Raw genomic sequence first — 27,962 nt, 5'->3', positions numbered from 1 at the left:
CAATGACAGCACTTCCTGTTTTACTCCTTTTTTTTCTGATCACGTCTACTTCCTATGATGTCACTTCCGGTTTACAATGACAGCACTTCCTGATTCTTGATGGTCAGCGGGTCGCGGGTCCGGGTTGCGGATAAGGTACTTGCGGGTAGGGTCGGGTAGCGGGTCCAATCGAGTAAGAATGCGGGTTGCGGGTCCGGGTTGTGGATTGCAGGTTGCGGGTACGGGTTGGGTTCGGGTCCCAAAAAATGGATCCGCACAGGACTCTACCCCAAGGGATTTGCTTATCTTAAATAGTTACAAATGTTTCTTTGCTTTAAATTGTTACAAATGAATCCAAGTGAAGGCGCTGAGCGTTCTGGGCTCTCTGCCAAAAGCCTCTTATATTGACTCATTTTTCAGACATCTTTTTCTGGAGTCGTGCAGAAGAAGAGAAGAAGAGAAACTCGGGATTTTTCAGTAAGAAATCCCGGCTGAGCTATTAAAATCAAAACTGTTCCCGTAAAAAAACAGGACAGTTGGAAGATATTTGATATGAAATTCTGAGAAATTTGCAAATGGTTTTCATTATTTATTATTTGTGTTTTTTTTTTAGTTATTTAGCTGTTTATTCAGAAGCTCTCCACTGTGCATTTTCAGCAATCTGGTTGCTAGGGTCCAGGTTACCTTAGCAAACATGCACTGATTTGGATAAGAGACTGGAATATGAATAGGAGAGGCCTGAATAGAAAGATGAGTAATAAAAAATAACAATAACAATAAATGGGTAGCCTTACAGAGCACTGTAAATTGCACAAAGTTGCTTAAAATTGGCCATTTTATGACATACTACATGTTAACATAAACTTGAACCACCCCTTTAATCATCAAGGAATACAGTTATAGGCAAAAATCAGAAAGCGGGGTTATTAAAGGTTTATACCTGCAAAGAGAAATGGAGCAAATTCGCCCATCACTAATCACGTTATCCAAAAAGCTCAGAATTAAGGAAAGGCAATAGACTCCATTTTATCCAAATAATCCAAAATAATTTTCTTTTTCTCTGTAATAATAAAACAGTAGCTTGTACTTGATCCAAACTAAGATATAATGAATTCTTATTGGAAGCAAATGTTCCAGTAATATTTACATGATTTTCTAGTAGGTATGAAGATCCAAATTATGGAAAGATCCATTATCTGTAAAAAACCCAGGTCCCTAGCTTTCTGGATAACAGGTCCCATACCTATACGTTTTAGGTGGCCGTAGACGTGCAGATTTTATTCTTTGTGCGACAAGCTCCCGTTCTTTTCAGTCTAATAATCCCCCATTAACCATGCAGATTAAACGTAGGAAAAATAACAAATCAGACCATGTTCTGATCATGAACTGACAGACAGAAATAGTATAAAAGTCAAATAGCAGTGACAGTCACCCATTGATATGATCAGATAGGAACACGCAGAGATCTTATCGGTAGCCGATATAAATCTTTTAACGTGTCTGATCAACTGAACGACCGATTGACATGGTATGAACAATGTCAGGACACTCCACACATGATCCGAAAATCGTACAAATCTTCGATCCGTACAACTGTATCCTTGTGTTTATGACCAGCTTTATATTTGCTCTTCCAGAGGTGATTCTGAAACTGGGATGCTCTTGAAATCTTTTTGATTCCTCGGTCACCCCCATTTTCTCTATTAGCATATCACTCGATATTACAGGGAGAAAAATAATATTTTTAGCTAAAGGGACGTTGGTCCAAGTCTTCATAAAATGCTGTGTGTGTATAGCAATGCTGGGTGCATACAACACAATACAACAGGGGATTAATGACTACACATATACACATTTTACCACTTCAATACCTAGTCCCTATAATACTCTACATGCAATAAGTGCAAAACATCATTCAGTAATATTGCAATCAATATCCAGCATCTTGTATGTCTTTCATCTTTCTCTTATTAGTAAAGTCTATACCTACTTTGCCTTTGTGCAACTCACCTTGATATAGATGGCTATGTCTGGTTCTTCTGCCTCGTTGTCAATGGGATCCTCATATTGTGTGTTATTGTTGAGGTGTCCAGAAGGATCTAGCAGGCGAGTGTGGAGCCCCAGGGGAGGTATATACTCACGGGGAGACAGAGGGTTTGAAGATTGGCTGGAGTAGTTGTTGAATGGAGATTTTAGATCATTGGGAGATGTTGGAGTGTTAACATAGACAGGGGATGGTAAGTCATCATTTAACTGCATCTGGCCAAGAGGTAATGGTGGTCTAGCGTTCACTCCATCTTCATCTTCTGTCCCAAATTGAGAGGATGGCGTTGTTGATGTTCCGCTCTGAGGTGTTTCTGGACTTATGTCCATACTGTCTGGACTGCTAGGACTAGAGTAGATGGCCTCACTAACCCACTCTTTGGGTAATGTGGTCTCATATATCGACTCCTCCATGGCTGGTGGGTGTAGGTGGGAAGTCAGAGGCAGCGAGTGAGGATACCTGTAGTAGAGAAGAAGACAGAAGCTTGCTGCAGAACTTTATACTTTCCTCTGCACAACAGAGACAGTGTAATAGGTCACCAATGTGATAGAACCCAAACTTGTTCTGCAAAGGTCTCCCAGAGGTTATTTATTCTGTGAGCAGAGAGAATAATAACTCACCAGCCGTGCCTACAGCAGAGAAGAGATCAGTGGGGAGAGAGGGCAGTAAGCAGAGCTGGATACAGACTATGCCCAGGGGAGGGGACTTCTACAAGGAGGTGTGGGGCTGTCAAGTGACGCCTTCATTAGGAGCTAATCCAACATTACTGAACCTATCACTTACCTGCCTGTCCCATATACAGCTCTGTATACTGTACAGCAGCAACAAGAGCAGCAACAAGACCAGAACAGTATATAAACCATCACTGCTTCTTAATTAAACATTATGGAGCTTACTGTATAAAGGGGAAGTTCCCATAGAAAAAGACTTTTAGGAGATTGTCAATATTCATTACTTGGAGGAGACTTTTTTTGTTTAAGGGGAACTATAGCTGATGCAATATCTGTATAGATAGATAGAATGCTTTTTTTGCATTTATTTTGGAAAAAGGTTTTATTATTTATTCTTATACTCTTTGAGATATGCAGGTACAGGACCTGTTATCCAGAATGCTCAGGACCTGGGGTTTTCCAGATAAGGGATCTTTCTGTAATCTGGGTCTCCATACATTTATTCTGATAAAAATCATTTAAAGATCAAATAAACCTAATAAGATTGTTTTGCCTCCAATAAGGATTGATTATATCTTAGGGGTATATTTATCAAAGAGTGAAGTTAATAGTGAAGTTCCGCCACTAGAGTGAAATTCCGCCACTTCCCATTCATTTCTATGGGGTTTTTAAAGGCGTATTTATCAAAGGGTGAAATTTCACTTTTACCCATTGATAAATATGCCTTTCAAAATCCCATAGAAATGAATGGAGAGCTGCGGAATTTCACTCTAGTGGCGGAACTTCACTCTTTGATAGATTTACCCCTTAGTTGGGATGAAGTATAAGGTACTGTTTTATTATTAGAGAGAATTAGGAAATCATGCTTTATTTACCAGTAGGTCTTTCCAGATGACATGTGGGCACCCATTCCGATTAGAAGAAAAGATGTTCTGCCTAAATATTCAAAAGGGGTTTGTTACAGTGAGAGCTGTGAAGATGTGGAATTGTCTCCCTGAATCAGTGGTACAGGCCGATACATTAGATAGCTTTAAGAAGGGGTTGTTCACCTTCAAACACTGTTTTCAATTCAATTGTTTTCAGATTGTTCCAAAGACTTTTTTCAATTACTTTACATTATTAATTTTTTACTGTTTTTCCAAAATCAAGTTTAAAGTTGATAAATTTCTCAGCAGCATCTCTGGAGTATTAGCATTTATTGTTTCAATTCTAACACCTGCCTGTAATGAAACCCAGAGATTCTGCTCAGCTGGGACAAAGATAAGAAATATATAAACTAAATGTACCTGTTTAAAACAGTTTACAGAGTCTGCGACCCCCCCTCCCAGAGCTGCTTCAGAAGGTGAAAAACGACACTTTACAAGTGCCTGACCCCAAGCGATTTTCATTTTAGCCGGCAGAAGGCAGATCGGGGAGATTAGTCGCCACGAAGAAGAGGAGATTTATCGCCTGGCGACTAATCTCCCCGAATCCCAGACCCTAAGAAGGGGTTGGATGGTGTTTAGTAAGTGAAGGAATACAGGGCTTTGGAAAATAGCTCATAGTACAAGTTGATCCAGGGACTAGTCCCATTGCATCTTGGAGTCAAGAAGGAATTTTTCCCCATGAGGCAAATTGGAGAGGCTTCAGATGGGGTTTTTTGCCTTCCTCTGGATCAACTGGCAATTAGGCAGGTTATAAAGTGAAGTACCCCCTTTTGTAAAATATAGGGATATTATAAGTTACCGAGGAGTTTCATGACCATATAAAAACACGAGGCCGAAGGCCGAGTGTTTTTATACAGGTCATGGAACTCCGAGGTAACTTCTAATATCCTCATATTTTACAACTGGGGGTACTTTATTTATTATAATACACAAATTTCAATGAGTCATGTGACAGAAATTACATCAGAACTCACCGTTTATAACTGATGACATCAGAACTCACCGTTTATAAGGATATTATTTACAGGATATTCATGGCTTTTGTGTATTTTATATATATATATATACAGTATAGACTTAAAAGTTTAAACTTGTGTCTTTTTTCAACATAATTTACTATATTACTATGTTGAAAAAACTTTATTATTTATTTAAAATGGAGTTTATGAGAGATGGCCTTCCCGTAATTCAGAGCATTCGTGGCACCCGTGGGTCACCTGTCCCCTTAAGACTTCCTTTGTTATTAAAACAAATTGACCCATTTAACATGTCAGATTTTTAAAATATAACTGCTCTGAGCGAATGCCATTTTGCTCTATGGGGTGAAAGCACTCGGCGCAGATCAACAGCAGCGCTGGTCACTGGTCGCCCGTTCAAACCCCTGTTTTAATTAGTTCAATCATGTTAAATTATCTGAAAAAGTTTCAATACCAGTGCAACAGGAATGTGATATGTCAACAGTATTGTTAGAGGCAATGTACAAATAGATACTCAGGGAATATAATTTATTTTATAGCGTGTGTGTCATAATAAATATTGTGTTCCAGGATGATAACCACCTAATTTGGTGCAATATTAGATTAGATATCATCGGAGAAAGGTAAAATGTAATACGAAAGCACTACTTCAAAGAATTGGTAAAACAAATCTCCATGGCGCATTACTAGGCTGCATTCAGGGGCTTATCTGCCATGAGGCAAATTGGGAACCTTACCTCAGGCGGGTGGCAAAAATGCTTCACATGTTACAGGAATCATTGCTAGCTTCAGGATGGGGGTAAAAGTTGGCCAGATATCTATTGGGCAGGGTAGAACCCCATTTGGCAAGGAATCAGTGCTGGGCCAGGCCGGCTAGAGACAGGGTCCCGGACTAGGAGTAGGTGGCAGAAAATGTACGTGCCTGGTGCCCCCCACCTAGCTTTGCACCCTAAGCACATGCCTATCCTTAGTTCCGGCCCTGCGAGGAGTGCACTAGTACTTTCATCTGGTCCTCTTCTGATGGGTCTCTGTAGGTCTGAAGTATGATTCGTTTGTTGGCTGTGGTGGCAAATAATCAGATCAGCCCAATTTGGCGCAGCACAAGGTCTCCAAACAAGTGGATCTTCAGGTGCCTGGCAAGCATTAGTGAGCATACATAACACAAGCTCTTGGCCAGGAGAGATTTACCAAAACCCATTAATTGTTAAGCATTGTTAAACCTCTTACTATTATCTATTACTATTATGGTTTTGCATTGCTTAAAATACACCATATGGCTTAAATTATCTGAACTCCTGTCCCCCAAGGGAATACATGTAAAGTTACTAATCCCTTTGCTGCTATAACAGCCTCTACTCTTTTGGAAAGGTTCTCCACTACATGTTGGAACAACTGTCGGTGGGATCTGCTATCGTTCAGCCACAAGAACCTTACTGGCCATAGATGCAAAGATCCGATCGTACGAATCATCGTACGATCAGACTTTCCCATCTGCCGACCCGCCACTAACCATTCAGATCAAAGTCTTACCAGTCAGATTAGTTAAAGAACAGATCAGCAATGTTCTGCCCCTGACAGCAATCGTACGATATCTATGTCCAACCAAAGCTGGTGACAGTCTCCCACTGAAAATCGTACGATCAGCAATACACGCAGAGATATTATCGGCAGCCGACAGAAATTTTCTAACCTGTCCGATCGACCAAACGACGATCTCCGCCGGATGAAAAATGTCGGGACTCTGCACACACGTTCCGAAAATCGTACGAATCCTCGATTCGTACGATCAGATCTTTGCGTCTATGGCCAGCTTTAGTGAGGTTGGGCCTGATGTTGGGCAATCAGACTTGGTTTGCATTTGAGTTTCAATCTATTGATTCTCAGCTGTCATGAGCGCCCAATGGCGCTCCTGTCTCCGGCAGCGTTGGATCCAAAATGGCGGAGCCTATGACTCATGTGGGTTGACGCGGCGCCCTGATGCTTGGATGATGAGGTCACACGCCTGGCACAAAATTTGAAGATAAAAGCTCATCCAGGTCACGGGTTCAATGCCCGATTATAGGATTTGTTTTGTGCATTCCTGGGTGCTCTATAATTCGTGTAATATTGATTCCTGGACTTCTGACCCTGCCTGAATCTTGACCTTGCTACTATCCTGCCTGTCTATTGAACTGTGCCTGGATATTGTTTACTCCAGATCCCTATTTTGTACCGCAAACTTGGACTTTAACACTAAGCTTTCTCCTTGGTCCGGACTTCTCCCGCTGGGAGCCGATAGGTCCCCTGACATCAGTAAACTCATTTTGTACAGACCTGGGTTTATGTAGAGACCATTATCGTGCTGAAGACAACCTTCCCCAAAATTGTTACCACAAAGTAGGATGCGAAGAATTGTCAGCAATTTCATTGTATGACAAATAAACATCTGTGTCAACAATACAGTTTGTGGCTTAAAGGTCAATTCCAATAGTGAAATGGACATGTCTGCATATTTTTGGCCATATAGTATATTTACTGGTTGGTTTCCATGAGAAGAACAGTTTTGCAGATGTTTTCAAATGACCAAAACAGAGAGTAAAATCCTCAGAAATAGAAAGGTGCAGGATTCAAGCAAAATATGTATAACAGGACTATGAGCCATGTTTAAACAATGGAAGCTTGTGGAGTAACAACTCCTCCCTGTGAGGGCTGACAAGGAAAGGCAGGGTATTTGACAAAGGAACTGCTAGCTTGTTTGGAGAAAATATAACAAAATTGGAATGGCCATTGATTTAAGGCCAAAGATAGGTAGAAATACAGTGAAAGAAAACATCAAACTAAGATGTTTTTCCATTATTCAGAGTTTATTTACATGGATAAATATCTATCCATGTGTTGGGAACTATAGCTTCCAGCATCCTAATTCAACGCATGAATGAAGCTCACCATAAGAAATCCCTGGACTACTCAGTTTTTTCAGTGCCATTTAACATTTAATGATAACGATCTTTACACATAGAACCTCTTTGGACCTTGGAACCACATCATGTTTAATTATTGCTATTACGGGACAATGGACTGCACATACAACTCCCTGTTGTAATCATGACAATGTTCCTGACCTTGAATATTGCTTAGAAATAATAAACTGGTTAAATAGTAATAGCCTGAAGCAGCTCAACCTCAGCAAACACCAACGCCTCTATTATTAGTATTATACAGGAAAATATTAGGCATAACAGTGTCAATTATAAGTAGAGGTTTAGTAAAGGAAACCAGTTAATCAGGTTTAACTTCTCTAAAAGCTACACATTATGGAAGCTTGAAAACGACCATATGGCCTTTAAATTCAGCCATTCCAAAAGTCTCCATAAATCAGACCAAAATAGAGTTTCCACTTGTCCTGAGAGGTCACGGTCTCATTGCACCCTGTTTTTAATAATTAGTGGTGAGCACAACTTTCCCTTGTTTGTTATAGTATGACAGTAGGGTGCCACTGGTTTGCAAACAGGTAGCCTAGCTTTAATATGAGACTGTCCGAAATGGATTTTCTGGGTTACAAAGATCTGAAACCTAGACAAAATCTTATCAGATTGACTGAAAATGAAGCCAATTACTGCCTGGCACAGCATAACTATGCCCACTGATGTAATTAGTCGGCCCCTAAATGCCATCACTCTTCCCCCAACATCATCGTCTCTACATAACATTATCCATTCTGCCACCAGTCCAGACCACGTTTGGAAAAACAGCAACAACCCTATGCGAGAATCATGTGTCGATTATTATTACAAAACATGGTAAACATATAAAAAATGCATAATTCTGTGAAGTGAATTTATTGAGCCCATGAACCTTTATTCACCTGCTTTCAACCCTCCCTTGTTTTTAAGCATTTACCTTAAAGCAGCATACATTATTCTCAAGAGTTTGGTAATTTAATACTGGGGCTTTGAACAACTGTAAATGCATAAATACACATCATACAAAGTATTTGCATTCATAGGTGTATATGGTCTGTATTGCCAAATAAATAAATCTTGAATTATCCACGCATTTGCATTACATTCTCTTTGTGTACAGAGCCTATAAAAACTCTTCCCTAAAAACTCTTTTGAGCAGCTTTGTAATTAACATTTTTCTTTGTGTCCATGCTGCGTCCAACACCGGTGTAGAGATGACAAGGGGACAATGAGTAATCGGATTCACTTTATGGGTCCAGGAATTATTTTTTGCCCAGTGAAGTCCTGAAAATGTTCAACTCCATCAACTTATGTACTTGTTGTAGCCTAACTTTCAAAGTTACTATTTTACTAATAGGAGGATCTTAGGTTGCTCAATATAGTCACCTTTGTGTCAACATGGTTTTCTGCCATAATTCCACCTGATGACAAATTAACTTGAGTTATTCTTTAAGGAGAACTAAAGCCTAACTAAAGAAGTAGCTAGAAATGTTGTACATTATGTTTTGTACCTCTGTACCAGCACAAGGCAACCACAGCCCTTTAGCAGTAAAGATCTGTGTCTCCAAAGATGCCCCAGTAGCTCCCCATCTTCTTTTCTGCTGATTCACTGCACATGCTCTGTGCTGCTGTCACTTACTGAGCTTAGGGACCCACTCACAATATATAGTACACATAGAATAGAAATGTCAAAATATAAGGCTGATTAGTAATTAATACAGATAATTACTACATGGCAGCACAGAAACCAGTGCAATTAGCATCAGAATTTAATAATCAGCAAACCTGTAGCATCATCTTATATTACAGCCAGGGAAGCTCATTTTCTGCGGGATAATTAGTGACGAGCCCTAAACTTAGCTTCTCAACAGCCAATCAGAGCCCACTGAGCATGTGAGTGTCACAGACACTTTCCAAGATGGTGACCCCCTGTGACAAGTTTGAAGTCCTGGATCATTGCTGCTATTGACAAGCTGAATCTTTAGGCTGGTGCAATAAATATAGTATATAAAATATGGCATTTTTAGCCATATTAATTTTTATGGTTTAGTTCTCCTTTAAAGCACATACTGGGAACTAAACAACAGCACCCCCTTTGGGTAGGGGGAGAACATTTCCAAGGGTACATAAAAATAATGACAAAGAATAAAGGAGAACCAAGCCTGTTTCACTGAGGAGCAATGAAGGAAAGTAAAGTCCCGACAGAAAACAATCGGTAGTTAATAATCAAGCTGCTTGTTGGTGACTAAACCCGTTGCTCTTCGCTGACTTCTGCATAACGTATAACCTGCCTTCCTCGGCCTCATTATCTTCCTTACTGGAAGGCAGCCGCAAGTGCAGGATTAACTGAACTTTTTGAAGCCTGTGCTGGCTAATCATTTCTCTACTGGGATTTTCTAGTTACTAACAGCAGAAATACAGTGATTAATATGTGAAGACACTCAGTTAATATATAAGACAGTGACACATTTAAAGGAGAAGGAAAGCTACGGAGGCATTTTATTGCCAATAGATTAGCTGCAATAGTGCAAGCTAGAATGCTATATTTATTCTGTAGAATGCTTTACCATACCTGAGTAAAAAGCTCTAGAAACTCTCTGTTTGTTTAGGATAGGAGCTGCAGTATTAACATGGTGTGACATCACTTCCTGCCTGAGTCTCTCCCTGCTCTGGGCTCAGATTACAGTAGAGAAGGGAGGGGTGGGGGGAGAGGAGCAAACTGAGCATGCTCTTGCCCAGGGCAATGAGGTTTAAGCTGAAGGCAGGAAGTCTGATACAGAAGCCCATGTGTATACAATAGAAGGAAAGAAATGCTGTGTTTCTTTTGACAGGGGATTCAGAGCAGCACTACTTTTGGGGTTTACTGGTATATTTAGATGGACCTTTCTGATAAGACTTACTTAGTTTTAACCTTTCCTTCTCGTTTAAGGCAATTTCAAACCGTGTGGTTTCAGAAGTTTTTGTGGTCATTTTTGGGAAGGAATTGTATGAAAATATAGGGAAACTTACAACCACATATGCAGTGAGCAAAGTGCAATTTCAGGTGCAATTGCCATGCTTTCTATACCCAGAATGCAATGTTTCCCCCAAAATTACAGCATAATTGTGAGCATTAGTTGGGAGTTTCACCTGACGCATCAAAGTTTTGATGAATAAGCCACAAGTTCCACTTAAAATTTCAGTAGTTCTTGTATAATAAAATGATGTCAGTGCCTGTTTTTTTTTAGGCTCAAGTCTGTTGTGCACAGTGACACAACACGTGGTGGGAGTTAACAATGCCTTCAATGTGTTGGTAGTTCTAGGGTTTCCCCTACATAAACAGAAGCAATTGCATGTGATCTGGAAAAGGAGGCAGGCAGGTTTCAGGGCTCCTTGCCACCCCCCCCCCCTCACACCCTGCACATACCATTTTGAGCACTAGAGCGTTGTAGGGGGGCCCTGGTCTAAGGTTTTTGGGTGGGCCCCTGGATTAAGGTTTTGGATGGGCCCCTGGTGTCCCAGTCCAACACTGCATGAAATACTTTCAAATGCTTATTAATGAAGGCAACTCCAACAAAAGCCTTAGCTCCTCTCCATAACAATTGACAACAACCCACACTGTCTTGCCAAGAGCTACCACCCGATGAACTTTAAAGCTATTCCCCAACCACCTGTCCCACAGGTGTCATGAATAAACTGTCACGATCCACACCCTAAATCCAGAACCAGTGTAGTCTCCCTGGTCTCAGCTCTTGCTTCTGTCTTTAACAGCCGCCTTTCACTTCGAGAGGAGCCCTCAGCTAATTGGATGCTGCCAGGTCTTAATATGAGAGGAGCCAAGCACGATCGTTAGCAAGGTTTTGGATGGAAGGTACAGTTCTAGGGGTAGACAAAGCGTAGTCAGATGGACCAGGGTCGGTGCAGGCAGCGTTCAAGCAAGGTCAGACAGGCTGTGGTTGGTGTGGGCAGCATTCATAGTCAGGCGGGCAAGGGTCAATACCGGAAGATTTTTCAGAATGGTCAGGCAGGCACAGGTCAGGATTACAGAGTTCACAATAGTCAGACAGGCAAGGGTCAGAATCACAGAATTCAGAATAGTCAGGCAGGCAGGAGTCAAAACAGGAATCAGATAATACAGGAATCGAACCCAGGAAACTACTAAGTAGAACCAACAACGGGCAATCAGTTTGAACAAAAAGCCCCTTTAAATACCTTTCATACTGCGTGATGATGTCATGACGCCTGCGACCTTTCGTATGTAAAATCAGGAAGTGCGTGCTGCATGCGTCCTAAGGCAGACCGGCGTGAGTGGCTGAACTGGAAACATTATGCGACGGGCGTCCCTGCCGGAGGCACGGTGGGCGTCCCCGCCGGCCCACTGGACCACCAGGGTGAGAGCTCCTTACATAAACATATTCACAAAGTGGCGCCCATTAGGGAATCGGCATAGTTACAGAATGACGTCACGCTGGCGAATTTTCGCTAGCGTTAGTCACTTTGTCCTTTAGGGAATCTGCATCTTAGTCTTGCCTTTTTACACACGACAGCAACTCTCACCTGTGAACCTGACCGAATTTAAGAGGCCAGATAATAAAATACCACTCGGTTTTGGAAACTCCAAAATATAATGCATCAACCGATAATCTGTAACAACTGAGACATCACTAAAATCTTGCAACCCTCTTTTATTACAACTAACCACAACATTAGCAGCTTCATTTGGGGGTTCTGCTCGAATACAAACTTGAGAACATAAAAAAAGTTTATTGTTTGAAATACATATAGGCATAGCTGTAAGTGGCTTTAAATCACTTGCGCGATAATGAGCATGTGGGAGAATAGAAGATGGAGAGAAGGCGAAAAGGCTTTAGTGATTGGAGTAAGAGCATTTCCGCCACATCAAAGTGGCCTAACGGAAACTGGAAGATAACGCAAAAGTTTTCATTCACTATTGTTTTCAGGCTAAATTGCAAAAAGTAAGCGTTGGTGGTCGATGTACCATATGACATTGAGTTGAGCCCATTCTCTATACACGAAAGAAGTGCAGCAAGAGAGGCAGATGCTTCAGTAGCAAAATAAACAAAAATGAGTTCTAATGGGCAGATTTATCAAAGGAAGAATTTCGAATTTCTGTAATTTTTTTTTTACTCTAATAAATTCAAATATACTCACAACTTGAATGGGAGGTTATTTAAGAAAAAATTTGAATGTCTAATATTCGATCGAATAGTCCTGACTCAAAAATTTGAATCAAATTCAAATCGAGTTTTTCACATATTCAAACAGACCTCTGCCATTGACTTTTACATGAATTCGGCAGGTGTTAGGTGGCGAATATTTGAATAAGAGCTGTTTTTCTAGGGTCAAGGTGCGATACATTCGAATTTGGGGGATTCGATTTCGAATGTGTGAATTTTGACACAAATTTTTTGTAACATTTTGCATAATTTGCAGGCAAAAATCGAATGTGCACATGTTCAAACTATTTTAGCTGAATGGTTTCTGTGGCTTCAGAAGAAATTCAAAACATGTCTCCCTACATTTAGGCTGGAACTACACGGTGCGTGTCCTTCTGATCCAACGCAATCAGCATAAGTGTACGTAAAATGCACCAAATCTAATGTAAGTAATACAAATGTCGCATCTACAACGCTGCACGTTGCGTCTTCATCCGACAGTCGTGTCGTATGCAATCAGTTTGTAGATGCGACGTTTTTATCACTTTCATTATATTCAGCGCATCAGACGTGACGCTTGTGCTTCCTCTCATTGCTTTGGTTCACCCCTAAAATGTGACAGCTCTACATTATATGCCCCCAGTGGCTAACATGCAAACTGCTAGTGGGGCAACTGTTTTACAGCAATTTGCATGTTTGCAGCTGGGGAAGCATTTGGAGGAGATTATTCGTTCACACTAGGGGTGATTTATCGTTTCATTTGTCATTGCCTTAGAGTCACAGCCATAACAAAAGCAATAATCTTAACTCTTAACTTTACTAGGGGCAGCTCCGTAACTTTCCTAGGGTTGCCACCTTTTCTTGAAAGAAATACCAACCTTCCTATATTTTTATGCATTTTCCCTATTAATAACATTGGGATCAAGCTTAAAGGAGAACTAAACCCTTTTTATTAAAATCCCCTACCCCCTACCCTACATAGACCCGCCCCTACTCCCCCCCAGCCTAGGTGTTACTCTGGGCAGGGTCGGATTGGGGGGCACGGGCCCACTAGGGCTCCTGTTGCAGGCCCCCCCTCCGCTGCCCCCCCTGCTGCACTGCCCAGCCAGTTAAAGGAAAACTATACCCCCAAAATGAACACTTAAGCAACAGATAGTTCATATCATATTAAGTGGCATATTAAAGAATCTTACCAAACTGGAATATATATTTAAGTAAATATTGCCCTTTTACATCTCTTGCCTTGAGCCACCATTTCGTGATGGTCTGTGTGCTGCCTCAGAGATCACCTGACCAGAAACACTTCAACACTAACTGTAACAGGAAGAAGTGTTGAAGCAAAAGACACAACTCTGTCTGTTAATTGGCTCATGTGACCTAACATACAGTACAGTGAATCCTACGATCCCAGGGGGCGGCCCTTATTTTTTAAAATGGCAATTTTCTATTTATGATTACCCAATGGCACATACTACTAGAAAAGTATATTATTATGAAAATGGTTTATTTACATGAAGCAGGGTTTTACATATGAGCTGTTTTATGCAATATCTTTTTATAGAGACCTACATTGTTTGGGGGGTATAGTTTTCCTTTAAGCATGTATAAGTGAGCGCGCCTGCGTGTACGAGCGAGCATGCATGCGCGTATGTGCGTACCAGTGAGGGTGCATGCGCGTATGCATGTACGAGAGCACTGTGTTCGGCCAGTGGTGAAAAAAGGAAAAAGAAGGCACAGTGAGGATCTGGATAGGCAGGGCCCACAAGAGCCTGGGGCCCACCGGGTTTTTTCCCGGTGTCCCGTCGGCCCAGTCCGACTCTGACCCTTGGTAAATGCCCCTAACTCTTTACTTACCCCTCGTTGCAGATTCAGGGCATCGGAGTTCATGGACACCATCTTCTTCTCTTCGGTAATATTCGGCGCAATATGCCGGTCCTGAACAACTGTGCATGCCCCGAAAAGAATTGCCAGAAGAAGACCCGAAGATTACCAAAGAGAAGAAGATGGTGTCCGTTAACTTTGATGCCTTGAATCTGCAATGAGGGGTAAGTAAAGAGTTAAGGGCATTTACCCAGGGTAACACCTAGGCTGGGGGGGAGGAGGGAGGCCTATGATTTAGTGTTTATGACACGAAACACGCCAGGCTGTGGACACAATAAGCTTTCTTCACTTTGAACTATTACCTGGTGGAAGTTTTCCTTCATTGAGTGCCTGCTCCATGTTGGTTTTTTGGAGGAGGGAGGGAGGTCTATGTAGGGTAGGGCCGGGGATTTTTATAAAAAGGGTTTGGTTCTCCTTTAATTTGTACCGGCCAGGTGGCAAACCTACGCAGATATCATGAGCAATCACAAGTCAGACTGTGCCTGCTGGTAGTCGCACCCCTACACCCAAGCTCTGTAAGCCACTGGTTATGTGGGAAACTGGGGTGACCCATTAAACAGTTCTGTGACTTTATTGTCAATCTAAGAAGCAGGGGGTCCTCATCTTGGGGGTGGGGTAAGGTGACATTTACCTCAGTACAACTCTCACATTCACTGTTATTATGGGGTCAGTGAGGCCCAAGCAAATGTCCTTTCTGCAGCACACAAAGCACTTTTAATGTAAGGTGATCCCTACACACTAAGAAGAAAATGAAATCTGAATAAAATCTGGGCTAAATCCTGTTGTACCACATGTTCAACCACAAGGGGGCTCCGCTCGCGCATGCGCGTCACTTCATCATTCTCTCACAGGAGGCTGCCATTTTGCCTCCGTTTGTTTTATCAGTCTGAGAGTTGTTGCCTCGGGGTGTCTGCTCAATACCTAACAAGCGCTAGCGGGGTGTGCGGAGCTCAGTTCACTGGCAGACCTGGAGGCTCCGTTTATTATTATTATAGTCGTCTCATTCGGATCATGGCCTCCCCCAGCGGCGCTACAGCCCTCAGCGAGCAGAGCAACCCCACTGCTCCCCAAACTGTGACCGAGGAGACGGGGGAGAGCTCGGGAGGGAATGACGAGCTGATAGAGATTGGCTGTGTCTATCCCTGCAAGAAAGGCAGCGGCACCCTGCGTGAGTATTTCTTATATACTGATAATGTACAGCAGCATTAACCTCATATATCTTCATTAGTCATTTACATTGTGTCACTGAAACCTCTGATAACAACAATGTAATCGCAGTGTAAACTATGAGAATATTACTCCGAGTTCCCTGTATAACTCAGCCTGCAGCCTTGTGTCTTTATATGGTCACAGAACAACCCCTCAGTGACTTCTAATATCCTTATCATTTACAGTAGGGGGTACATTATCCCTTATAATACATGAGTGATACTGAGAGTTCCCTGTATAACTCAGCCTGCAGCCTTGTGACTTTATATGGTCACAGAACAACCCCTCAGTGACTTCTAATATCCTTATCATTTACAGTAGGGGGTACATGATCCCTTATAATACATGAGTGATACTCAGAGTTCCCTGTATAACTCAGCCTGCAGCCTTGTGCCTTTATATGGTCACAGAACAACCCCTCAGTGACTTCTAATATCCTTATCATTTACAGTAGGGGGTACATTATCCCTTATAATACATGAGTGATACTCAGAGTTCCCTGTATAACTCAGCCTGCAGCCTTGTGTCTTTATATGGTCACAGAACCCCTCAGTAACTTCTAATATCCTTATCATTTACAGTAGGGGGTACATTATCCCTTATAATACATGAGTGATACTCAGAGTTCCCTGTATAACTCAGCCTGCAGCCTTGTGCCTTTATATGGTCACAGAACAACCCCTCAGTAACTTCTAATATCCTTATCATTTACAGTAGGAGGTACATTATCCCTTATAATACATGAGTGATACTCAGAGTTCCCTGTATAACTCAGCCTGCAGCCTTGTGCCTTTATATGGTCACAGAACCCCTCAGTGACTTCTAATATCCTTATCATTTACAGTAGGGGGTACATTATCCCTTATAATACACAAGTGATACTCAGAGTTCCCTGTATAACTCATCTTTGAGTTAGAGTTTTACACCCCTAAGTTTTAACTCCTGCCTGTGTTCCCTGCCGTCTTGTTATGAGCCTCTGCCCTCCAGTTACCAGTGCCTCTATTTTGTCTGGATTCAAGTCTAAGCCATTTCAGGTTCATCTATACTTACAGATAAGCTGAGCATCGATTGATTGTGGATATTGGATCTAGGGTTGCCACCTTTTCCAATAGAGGAAAAGGGGCAGGGGGCGGGCAGATGATGTTGGGGGTAGTGGAAGACATTGGGGGGCGGGCTTATGGCGTCGTGGTGGACCAGTGACATAAGTGGGGGGGGGGGCAGATGATGTGGCGATCAGCAATTGGCCTAATTTCCGCACATGCACTTTTCACCCGGACCGCCCTTCCAAAAAAGCAGGCTTTCCAGGTGAAATCCGGACAAGTGGCAACCCTAGTTGGATCTCTGTTCTTAGGTTTAAAGGAGAAGTAACCCCTAAAAATTAATATGGCATATTTTATATAGTAAACTTATTGCACGAGGCTAAAGTTTGAGCTTGTCAATAGCAGCAATGATCCAGGACTTCAAACTTGTCACAGGGGGTCACCATCTTGGAAAGTGTCTGTGACACTCACATGCTCAGTGGGCTCTGATTGGCTGTTGAGAAGCTAAGCTTAGGGCTCGTCACTAATTATCCAGCAGAAAATGAGCTTCCCTGGCTGTAATATAAGATGATGCTACAGGTTTGCTGATTATTAAATTCTGATGCTAATTGCACTGGTTTCTGTGCTGCCATGTAGTAATTATGTGTATTAATTACTAATCAGCCTTATATTGTGACATTTCTATTCTATTATGTGTACTGTATATTGTGAGTGGCTCCCTAAGCTCAGTAAGTGACAGCAGCACAGAGCATGTGCAGTGAATCAGCAGAAAAGAAGACGGGGAGCTACTGGGGCATCTTTGGAGACACAGAAGGGCTGGTACAGAAGCACAAAACATCATGTACAACATTTCTACCTACTTCTTTAGTTAGGCTTTAGTTCTCCTTTAAAGGACAGGTACAGTTGAGTGTCATCTGCATAGCAGTGGTAACTTAAGGCTGTGGTGCTTGGTGATATTTCCAAGTTGGAGTATATATATAGCAAATAGCATAGATTGAGCTGTGTGGAATGCAATAAAGTAATATGAATGACTTTGATGAGTGTATTTCAGTTTTGATCTTTTGTGACCTCCCTGACAAAAAGGATTGGAACCAGTTGAGCACTCTACCTTATGCACCACAGAATGTTTTTAAATGTTCTATTAAGATGTTATGGTCTACAGCAATAATCCCCCAACTAGTGGCTCGTGAGTAACGTGTTGCTCCCCAATCTCTTGGATGTTGCTCCCAGTGGCCTCATAGCAGGTGCTTATTTTTGAATTCATAGCTTGGAGGCAAGTTTTAGTTGTATAACACAATGTGTAGTGCCACACAGAACCTCCTGTAGGCTGCCAGTCCACGTAGAGGCTACCAAATAGCCAATAAGGCACGACCAGGAACTTTTTGCATGCTTGTGAAGCTTTTTTTACATTTGAGCTCATGGGTAAAAAATGTTGGGGATCGCTGGTCTACAGTGTCAAACGCAGCAGAGAGAGTGAAAAGGATTAGGATGGTGCACTCTCTTTTGTCATCAGCCGGTCATTCAGTATGCGATAGTGATGTCCGGGTCGAGAAAAACTCAACCCGTGCCCGCCCGCATCTGGCTTCCCCCCTCCATTTATAGACCCGCCCTGCTGATGACTTTACAAAAGGGGCCGGGCAAGCACACCAATAAATCTGGAAGCCAGCCGTATAAGGTCGTCCGTGACCTTCAAGTGGTGTGCCGAGGTCAGCCCGAACCCGCCTGACCCATGGGTATCGGGCTGGCCCGCAGATCACTAGTATGTGAACCAACGCTGTTTCTGTAATGTGTTCCCTTCTAAACCCAGGCTGGAACATGTCATAGATCTTGTTGTTTAAAGTAGAATTCAACCCTTTAAGTAAAAACCCGTACCCCCCACCCTAGGTAGACCCCCTCCCCCCACCAGTCTAACTGCGCCCCCGGGGAAATCCCCCATACTTTATACTAACTCCTCGGAGCAGATTCTGGCATCTTCGGGGTCTTCATGTCTTCTTCTGGCGCTTCTGCAATTTCTGCCAGTTTCGGCACATGCGCAGTTGTCGCAAACCGGCAAATTGCTCCAACTGCGAATGCGCCAACATGCCGATCGCCCACTCAGCTTGCCGAAGACCCGGAAGATGGCTGCGTGGAACTCCGATGCCTGAATCTGCGCCGAGGGGTAAGTATAAAGTATGGGGCATTTCCCCGGGGGGCAGTTAGGCTGGTGGGATGAGGGGGGGTCTCCGTGGGGTGGGGGTAAGAGTTTTTTTCTTAAAGGTTTGAATTCTCCTTTAAGAGCCTTGCTTCCAGCCTGTTGTGGACTGCCTTTTCTATTATCTTTCCTAGAAAGGGAAGGTTTGAGACTGGTCTGTAGTTGGCCAAGTTCTCTGGGTCCAGAGATGATTTTTTACAGTAAAGGCCTAATAATTACTTTTTTTTCTGAAAATGCACCTGTTTCCAGGACAATTTTATGGACTGCTGGAGAAATGTGGCCCATATTTGCTAGTAATGGAACTGTAGGGCCTAGGTCAAGGTCGCTTTGTTCTGGGTGGAAAACTTTGAGGATTTTTACTGTTTCTTACTCGTCAATAATATTGAAGGTTGTCTATGTTTCTGGGAATTTGGTTTCTACCATACTTGTACTTAGGGGCTTTACAAAGTTTTCAGTCTTAATTCCAGCCTGGATGGAAGCCACCAAAAAGTGCCAGTGAAGTAGAAGGCAATCTCGTCACTCATCTCCTGTGAGAATCACATTTGTTGCCTTAGGGCAGAGACACATGGTCAGATTCGGGGAGATTAGTCGCCAGGCGACAAATCTCTTCTTCGGGGAGACTAATCTCCCCGAACTGCTTTCCCTCTGACTAGAATGAAAATTGCCGGTGGTGTGGCACTCGGAGCGCTTTGTTTTCCGAAGATGCCTTCACGGAGAAACTTTTCCGAAGTCGCTTGAAGTTGCCTCACGAGGAAACTTCGGGCGACTTCGGAAAAGGAAGCGATCTGAGTGCCATAACGCCAGCGATTTTCATTCTAGCTGGCGGGAAGGCAGTTTGGGGAGATTAGTCGCCCCGAGAAGAGGAGATTTGTAGCCGAATCTAAGGGTTTCATAGCTTTTCCTCAGCGTGAAAGAGCTGAGCAGGTCTGTTGTGTGCTGCTGCAATCTCGTGATATGTATCTTACTTATTTTACATTATTTTGGTATGGTAATCTGTGAGGTGATGCTTAAGGGAATTCTTGTTTTGTTCAGATTGTGTTTATTTTTTATCATGGCTTCATTATAGGCAATGAGAATGACTTTTATAGTAAGAAGTTGCAGGCGTCTGAAGGAGCCATTGTTTCTCAACATTGACTGTGTCTCTGTACAACATCTGTAATGAATGTGATTTGCTGAGGCTGTTATGTCACACTTGATATGTACCTACTGAAGGTGTCACTTTTATTTTACTGCAGGTGATGCCAGGATAATGAATATCAGAACAAACAAGAAGAATGACCATCTAGAATACTATGTACATTATGTGGGATGTAAGTAATACAATTTCCTCTGGAAGTCTTGTTTATTTTACATTTACAGGGACTGACAATTTTATGTCTGTTGAAAGGCAGAATTACAGTGGTGCGAATATGCAGAAAAGGAAACCCACAAATGCATTCCACAATTTACTACCTTGCTAAATCTCAACTTAAACATGTGTCATGACTTAGTTTGCCAGATAACTATATAAGCAGTTCAGATCTGTAATTGCTTTAATTGTTATGTTTATATGAAAACTAAAAATGCACGTTTGAAGCCAATAGACCGAAAACAATCTTACATGTACAGTTGCATTGCCCCATGTGCTATCACTCGCTACCAGCCTCTTGCCATTCGGGTAAGTGGGAAAGAAGATCAATTAAAAAAGCAGGTGCTGTTTGATAGTAGTAAAGATATCAGTCTGGAAGCGAAGTTAGATTAGTCATTTGTATTACAGCAGAACCGGGGCAAATAATGAGTGGTGTTTTTCTTGAGACTACTATGATTTTAAAGCCCATGTATATTAGTTTTCTCCCTGGACAAACACTGATTGATAAAAAAACAATTATTAAAAAAAATACTAGGCAAAAGTTTTGCCTAGTAAATCACTACCTACAGAATCACCATACAATAATTTGGCCTCAAAAAATTAAATTAATGCAAACTATAATTTGTATTTCAAAATTTAGGCAAAAATCACAGAAAAAACTGCATTATCCAAAAAGGAAAAAAAAAGACATCGAGGAGTCAAGAGCTATACACTCTCCTAAAGTGTGTGAGATGGGGATGTACAGAGTTCTGTATTCAGTGCATTCCACATTTTAAACTTTAGGAGAGTCTTGCCTGACGAGGCCTGGATCCTAATATGGACCTATAGAGACCCATTTGTTAAGGTGGGTATCACAGTGCTGTTCTTGTAACCAGTTTTCAGCCCAATATCTGTTGGGCAGGCTGTCCACAGGGCCAGCAAGCCGTTGACTTAATTTCTCTGGGTTAAGGTAATAGCTTGTACAGGAATGGGACCTGCTATCCAGAATGCTCGGAATATGGGGATGTTTCTCATTCCAATAAGGATTAATTATATCTTACTTTGGATCAAGTACAAGGTACTGTTTTATTACTCCAAAGAAAAGGGAAATCATTTTTTAAAAATGTGTATTATTTGGATAAAATGGAGTCTATGGGAGATGGCCATTCCTTAATTCGGAGCTTTCTGGATAACTGGTTTTTGGATAATGGATCCCATACCTGTATTGTCCTGTGTATGGCCACTTTTTGACATCTAATGCATATGAATGTCCAGGAAAATAGATATAAAAATGGCATCCACAAAAGCAAGGCCTTTCCTGGTGGGTTGGGTTAAGGGGAAGCAGGGTTTTTATAGATGTTCTGTGTTAAAAACATTTGTTTGTGTTCATGACCGTTCTGCTTGCTGAGGGAATTATGTTGCCTCCTTGCCAAGCAGTTTTATTAACACAAGTGATACTTTATGTATGTGACTGTGTGCTTTGAAATGGCAATGGTTGTGAAGCAGCCAAAGGAAAATAATACTCTGTGTATGTTCAATCATTGCCAAAAATAATGGCACCTTTGCACATTTTTCAAATACTGCCAGAAAATTGTTGAAAAATCACAATGCTCTGGTATTCTCATATTCCATAGTTTGCAATAGAATGACACAAAAAAAGCTGGAAATATAACACAATCATTATCTTGTTCCACATAGAGGTCCTGAAATGGACTGGCTAAAATGAGTGTAATCTTTTAGACGTTGTAAGAAATATTTGTAGATCAAGCTGTTGATTCTTGTAATTAACTCACTTGATTGGTTGCCATATAAGAAGCAGCCGTTTAACCAGACTGAATTGTCTTTGTGCACCACACTGAACACGGAGAAAAGAATGAAAAGTTGAAGACAATCTGAAAAACAGAACTTTAAGAAAGCTTGGACAATCTCAAATCCATCTCCTGGGACCACTGTCCTCTATATTCAATGTTATTGATTAGTTTGATTAGTTAGGCCCATGACACTATAAGCAGTTTCCCTGAATCTGGATGCAAGGGCAGAACATCGCAGAGTATGATTCTTCAGCTTGTGGTGAAAGAACCTTGATCAACTGCAAGACCGGTTCCTCTGACCTTTAGACGCAAGGTACAACAGTTTTCATCTGCACCTTCTTTTACCAACTTTGTGTAAAGGGGCTTTATGTTAAGAGACCCAAGAAAATTTCCCTCCTGACAGCAAAACATAGTAAAGTCTAAGTGGAGTAAAACCAACCTTATCATTCCAAAATACCTCTGGGAGAATGTCCTGTGGACAGATAAGACCAATGGTTTTGGAGTAGCCACATTGGAGATTTTGTGTCTTCAAGAAGAACAAAGATACACAGCACCAATGAGCACATGTGGAGATCTGAAAACTGCAGCTGGGAGAACTGAACAGTTTGGACAAGAAAGCACAAAGGTGTCAATTCTTTTTGGTCACCGTGGTCTGGACTGTTACATAGTGACAAGTTAGGTTGAAAAAAGACACACGTCCATCAAGTTCAACCTTTTAAGTCTATATATAACCTAACTGCTAGTTGATCCAGAGGAAGGCGAAAAACCCCCATTTGAAGTCTTTCCAATTTGAGGGGGGAAAAAATCCTTCCTGACTGCAATCGGACCAGTCCCAGACTGAAACAAGATTCACTGACTCTGAGGACTATCCATCAGGTAATATTAACAAGTGCAGCAGGTTAAAGTGATTGTAAGCTCCACCGGGCAAGCGCTGCTGTGAATAATAAACCATCTCTTAAAAATGCTGCAGAAATATGTCAGTGCTTTATACATTAAAATTCCATTGGCTACTGGTTGAGGTATATTATGGGCCTGCAAACGCTTACTAGTTATGTGATTAGGTATACCTGATACTTTGATATTCCACCCTTGAATTTGAAATTCCAAGTTGAAGCCTTGGATGAGTTTAACCGAAAACAGGATTATATTGCTCCATCAGTTCTTTGATAGATTAAAGAGAACATTCACTGTAAGCTATTTCTGGTTATCGGTACAAACGTTGCTATAAGTGCATTTTTATACTTTGAAGCTGAAGCTTTATTCTTGTTAGGTTATGTAATCGGGACATTGATTTGTGGCAGTGAAAATTAGGAAAATGACGTACTAGTTAGCCTTTTATTTGAAGTCAAATGTATAGTGGTCTGTTGACCACTATAATAATATTGACAAATTCTTTTGAAAATCCATAGGAACATGTTAGTAAAGAGTTGCAGCATTTAAATATTTCTCACCAAAAGTCCCCCAAGCCTCTCTCAGCCTAGTGTTATTAAGCTGAGCTAACACTCCAACATGGCTGAATTCTCCTGCAATCGCATCAGTTACACTGGGCTGGGGAAAAAATGAAAACTTTGCTCTAAATCCCCATAAATTTTTCATTCTCTTCTCTGAAGTATTATGAAAAGGAAATCATGCTATAATTAAAGAAAATGTAATTATAAGCACCGTTCCATAATCCATTAATTACAAATGTTTAGTGGCTTTAGATTAATTTGTTGTGTCGGACCTCCTTCAAATCAACTACAATATAGTGCTTACTTTCATTCCGTTCGCATTTTTATCATCATTTTCTTATTTCAAAGTTCCTCAGGATTTGTACAGTAGAAAAGCCATTTTACGTTTTTCATGGTAATTGCAGGTAAAGTAGTTGTACCGTGTTAGCCAGTAAAAATGTTACAGGGCAACCCTTTTGAAATAAAAAAAATAACAAAGTGGTAATCCGCTTGAAAAAGGAACTAAAATGTTCTGAAAGCTTCAACACCTCTGTGAATTTCAGATGTCACCTCTCTGAAGAGTTACAATGTGCCGTTGTGATTGGATTAGTGGAAGAGTTTATATGCCGAGAACTTCCCACACCAGTCAGTTGAACTGAAGAAGCTGCTTGGATGAGTAGTGAAACGTCTTCATTGATTACTCAGCAAGTCCAGTTGTTTTTTTTTAATTACTTATATTGGATATTGGAGCTTGCTATGATTATATTTGTTAGCCAATAGCGGTTTCGCCTTTATACCACTTTATTTTTTATTTCAAAAGGGTTGGTTGCCCTGTAATGTTTTTCATGGGAACCAGAAAAAAATTATGTAAAATCCAGGGAAATGTATTACGCATAATATATAGGTGGGACCACAAAACAACAATGTAAAATCAGGGAAAACCTAAAATCAGGGGATGTAAATGTACCTTTTTTGGCACATAGCATCAATAGTAAGTGAGAATCTTGAATGCAATTGCTTATTCTGTTCCTTACTATTCCATCCTTAATTTCTGTGGAAATGTGTGTTGTAAGATGACTTTTTCTGCAGTGAACCAACGTCAAGATGAGTGGGTGGACAGATCACGCTTGTTGTTGCCTGAACCACTGACCGTAAAGGAAGAGGAGAATGGTGCAGAAAGTCAAAACAGAAGAAATCAGGAGAGCAGTAGCATCACCGAGACACTGGATTCTGAAACTCCATTATCCCCGAAACGGAAACTTGAGGGGCCTGAGCCTGAACCAAAGGTAACACGGGGATAAATCCTGCTGAATTCAGTTCGGCCACAGCTCGGCGTCTTGTATCTTAACCTGTCTGGAATGTCACTGTAAATTATCATTTTCCTTCTCTATGATGTATTCCAGCGCACCTGCTTATAGCGAAAGCACTTTTGTAGTGTAGTATTTGCATGAATTACGGTGTAATCCAATAGAAATAGAGCATAGAAAGAGTGTGAGTATATCGCTGGAAGTTGCAAGAAGCTTAAGAGATATTAAGAATGCAGGGATGGGTGTAAGATTTGGTCTAGATACAGTTGAAGAAAGTGTAACTTGAAAAAGTAGGTTGGAAGGTAGGGTGAAAATTTTGATAATCCTTAATAAATGTAAAAGTAGACATCATTTTGAATGTGAAGGAAGCAAGGAGAGAGAGAGAGGTTGGTGTAAGGTGTATTGTTGTGATTGGTAAGCACACCATATCAGGGAGTATACAAAGCAGCAAGGCACTTGATCTGAAGGGTATAAACAGCAGGGAGACATGCCATACCAAAGCATACAGAGCAGTGAGGCACATTATACCAAGGCTAACAGAGCAGTGCCATACACCAGGGACATCTAGTTATAGGCAAACATAGCATAATATTGGGGTGGAGAGCAGTAATGTCTGCAATACTGGGTGCATACATATCCATGAAGCACTTCATACAGGGCCATATAGAGCAGTGCGACAAATGATATTACACGCTTCATTATACTTCATACAGAGTAGTGATGCACATCATCCGATGAGTGAGCGATTTCATATTGGTGTATACAGAACAGCAAGCAAAGCATGTCCTACCAGGGTCATGCAGAGCAGTAACAAATACCATATGCCAAACCAGGGGCATACAGAGTAGCGAGGCACAACATGCTTGCAGCCTGTGGAGACTTGCAGTACTAAGGGCCGTACAGACCTATAAAGCATGCTGAAATGGTGCAAGGATGGTCATTGTTGTATGCCATACAGAGTTGATGGGACATCATACTGGGAAATAGCAGTGAGATACAGCCTACAATGGCTTCTCTATCTGCAGATGTATGTTGTCTGCATACAGAGCAATGAGGCACAGCATATTGAGAGCATGCAGAGCAGTAAGCCATGAAGTACATTATACATGATAATGGAGCATAGTGTGACAGCAAGGCATGTCATACAGAGGGCAAAAAGAGCCATAAGATACAACAGTTTTCCCCAACCAGTAGCTTGTGAGCAACATGTTGCTCTCCAACCCCTTGGATGTTGCTCCCGGTGGCCTAAAGCAGGTGCTTATTTTTGGATTTCAGGCTTGGAGGCATTTTGGTTGCATAAAAACCAGGTGCACTGCCAAACAGAGTCTCAATGTAGGTTGACAATCCAAATAGGGGCTACCAAACGACCAATCACAGCCCTTATTTGGCAGCCCAAGAACATTTTTCATTTTGAGTCTTGCTCCCCAGCTCCTTTTACTTCTGAATGTTGCTTACAGGTTCAAAAGGTTGGGGATCCCTGAGATACAACATAAAGGGGGCATCCTGGGCTGAAAGGAAACATATTTGGTGACATACATAGCACCATATTCTGGTAAACAGTGCAGTGAGGCACACGATACAGGGGCATATATAGCATGCCATACAGAGGGCATACAGAACAGTAAAGGGCACACAGAGCAGGAAGAAACACTGTACCAGGGTCGTACAAGAAACAAGATATAAGAGGGTATATGTCCATAGAGACATGAGACCAAAGCATACAGGACAGTAAGGCACAGTAGTCGGGGTTATGCAAAGCAGTGAGGTAAGTTAAATGGAGCATACAGAGCAGTGAGAGAAAACATTCAGGGGTAATCCTAAACTGTGAGGAAGCATGTGTTGGGTGCTCACACAGAAGCATATTGGGTTAATGTGCAATGAGGCACAGCATATTGGCATACAAAATATTAAGGAACTAAATACTGAACCATGAAGCACATTATACTCCACATTCACAGCAGTATAGCATGTCATATTGGGGAAGTACAGAGCAATGAGGTACATCATACTGGGTCATACAGAGCAGCAAGGCATGTCATACAAAGACACTGTACCAGTGGCATATGGAGCCCCTGACATGCCATACTGTGGGCAAACAGAGCAGGGAGGCCTGCCATACCAACGTATATGGGCACAATATTCAAGTGAATACAGTGTAGTGAGGCATCTTAGCCAGGGCATACAAAGCAATGAGGAATAGTGTACCCAGAGTACAAAGTAGGGGGAATACTAAGCTGCAAGAAAGCATATGTTGGGGGTAAGCATAGCAGCATATTGGACATACAGTGTGCATACTATCCAGTGGGAATACAGATGCATGACATGCATCCTTCTGGTGCAATGTATTAGTAGACATAATTTGAATGTGACACAAGCAAGGAATGAGAGGTTGATGTAGGCTATAGGGCTAGGTTCCCATAGTGGGGTGATTGGTAAGCACACCATACCAGGGAATATACAGCAGAGAGGCACTTGATACCAAGGGCATAAAGAGCAGGGAGGCATGTAATACTGGGGGCATATAGAGCAGCAAGAGATGACATACTGTACTAGAAGCGTCGGGGCAATTTCTGTACAGTAAAATGCAGGCGTACAGAGCAGTGAGGCACACTATACCTCAGCGTCCAGAGTAAGGTATTCTTACTCAATTTTAAGAAGCTCTTTTGCATACAGACCATTACAAAGCGTTTTTTTGTGGGGGGGGGGTAGAGCAATATCTAGTTAGTAAGAAAGAATAAGGGTGGCTAGTTTGGCTAAACACCAAGTTCTGATGCATTGAGGCAATTGGGGATGGGGAAGTAACGGCCAAGGTCAAGTTTTATAGGCTGCCAAGCGAATCTGCAGAAGCTGAAGTTCACCTAGAATGCCTGGAATGAACATATTTAAAGGGAAAATCATGTAGGATCTTGGCATTGATTATGGCACCAGTCTCCCGAGGATCCTGATGAAGGGAACTGTTACCAGTCTCCTGAGGAACACTGTAGCTGTGTTTGCTTTGATCCAATGGTTGTAGTAATACAGTAGTGGGACCAATCCCCCGGCGATGTTCATTTTGGTCTGCTTTGGAGCAT

The 27,962-nt window shown here is 41.7% G+C and overlaps 2 protein-coding genes across 2 annotated transcripts in view; one reads left to right on the top strand and one right to left on the bottom strand.

Annotated features, from left to right (window-relative positions):
* clic5.S (chloride intracellular channel 5 S homeolog) overlaps positions 1–2,704 on the bottom strand; it is a 75,745-nt gene extending 73,041 nt beyond the window's left edge. The window contains exons 1-2 of the mRNA XM_041565091.1: positions 2,644–2,704; positions 1,990–2,482 (exon numbers count right to left, since the gene is read on the bottom strand). Coding sequence (XP_041421025.1) covers positions 1,990–2,436 — 447 coding nt within the window. The 5' untranslated portion in view covers positions 2,437–2,482; positions 2,644–2,704. The remainder of the gene's footprint in view (positions 1–1,989; positions 2,483–2,643) is intronic.
* A 12,722-nt stretch (positions 2,705–15,426) lies between these two features.
* trim62.S (tripartite motif containing 62 S homeolog) overlaps positions 15,427–27,962 on the top strand; it is a 31,609-nt gene continuing 19,073 nt past the window's right edge. Inside the window, 3 exon segments of the mRNA NM_001095963.1 lie at positions 15,427–15,744; positions 20,252–20,326; positions 24,674–24,870. Of these exon segments, the coding sequence (NP_001089432.1) occupies positions 15,588–15,744; positions 20,252–20,326; positions 24,674–24,870 (429 nt within the window). The 5' untranslated portion in view covers positions 15,427–15,587.

The sequence above is a fragment of the Xenopus laevis genome, chromosome 5S (assembly GCF_017654675.1).
Source record: "Xenopus laevis strain J_2021 chromosome 5S, Xenopus_laevis_v10.1, whole genome shotgun sequence".
In the NCBI taxonomy this organism is placed as follows: Eukaryota; Metazoa; Chordata; class Amphibia; order Anura; family Pipidae; genus Xenopus; species Xenopus laevis.
This window is presented reverse-complemented; position numbering and strand designations above follow the sequence as displayed.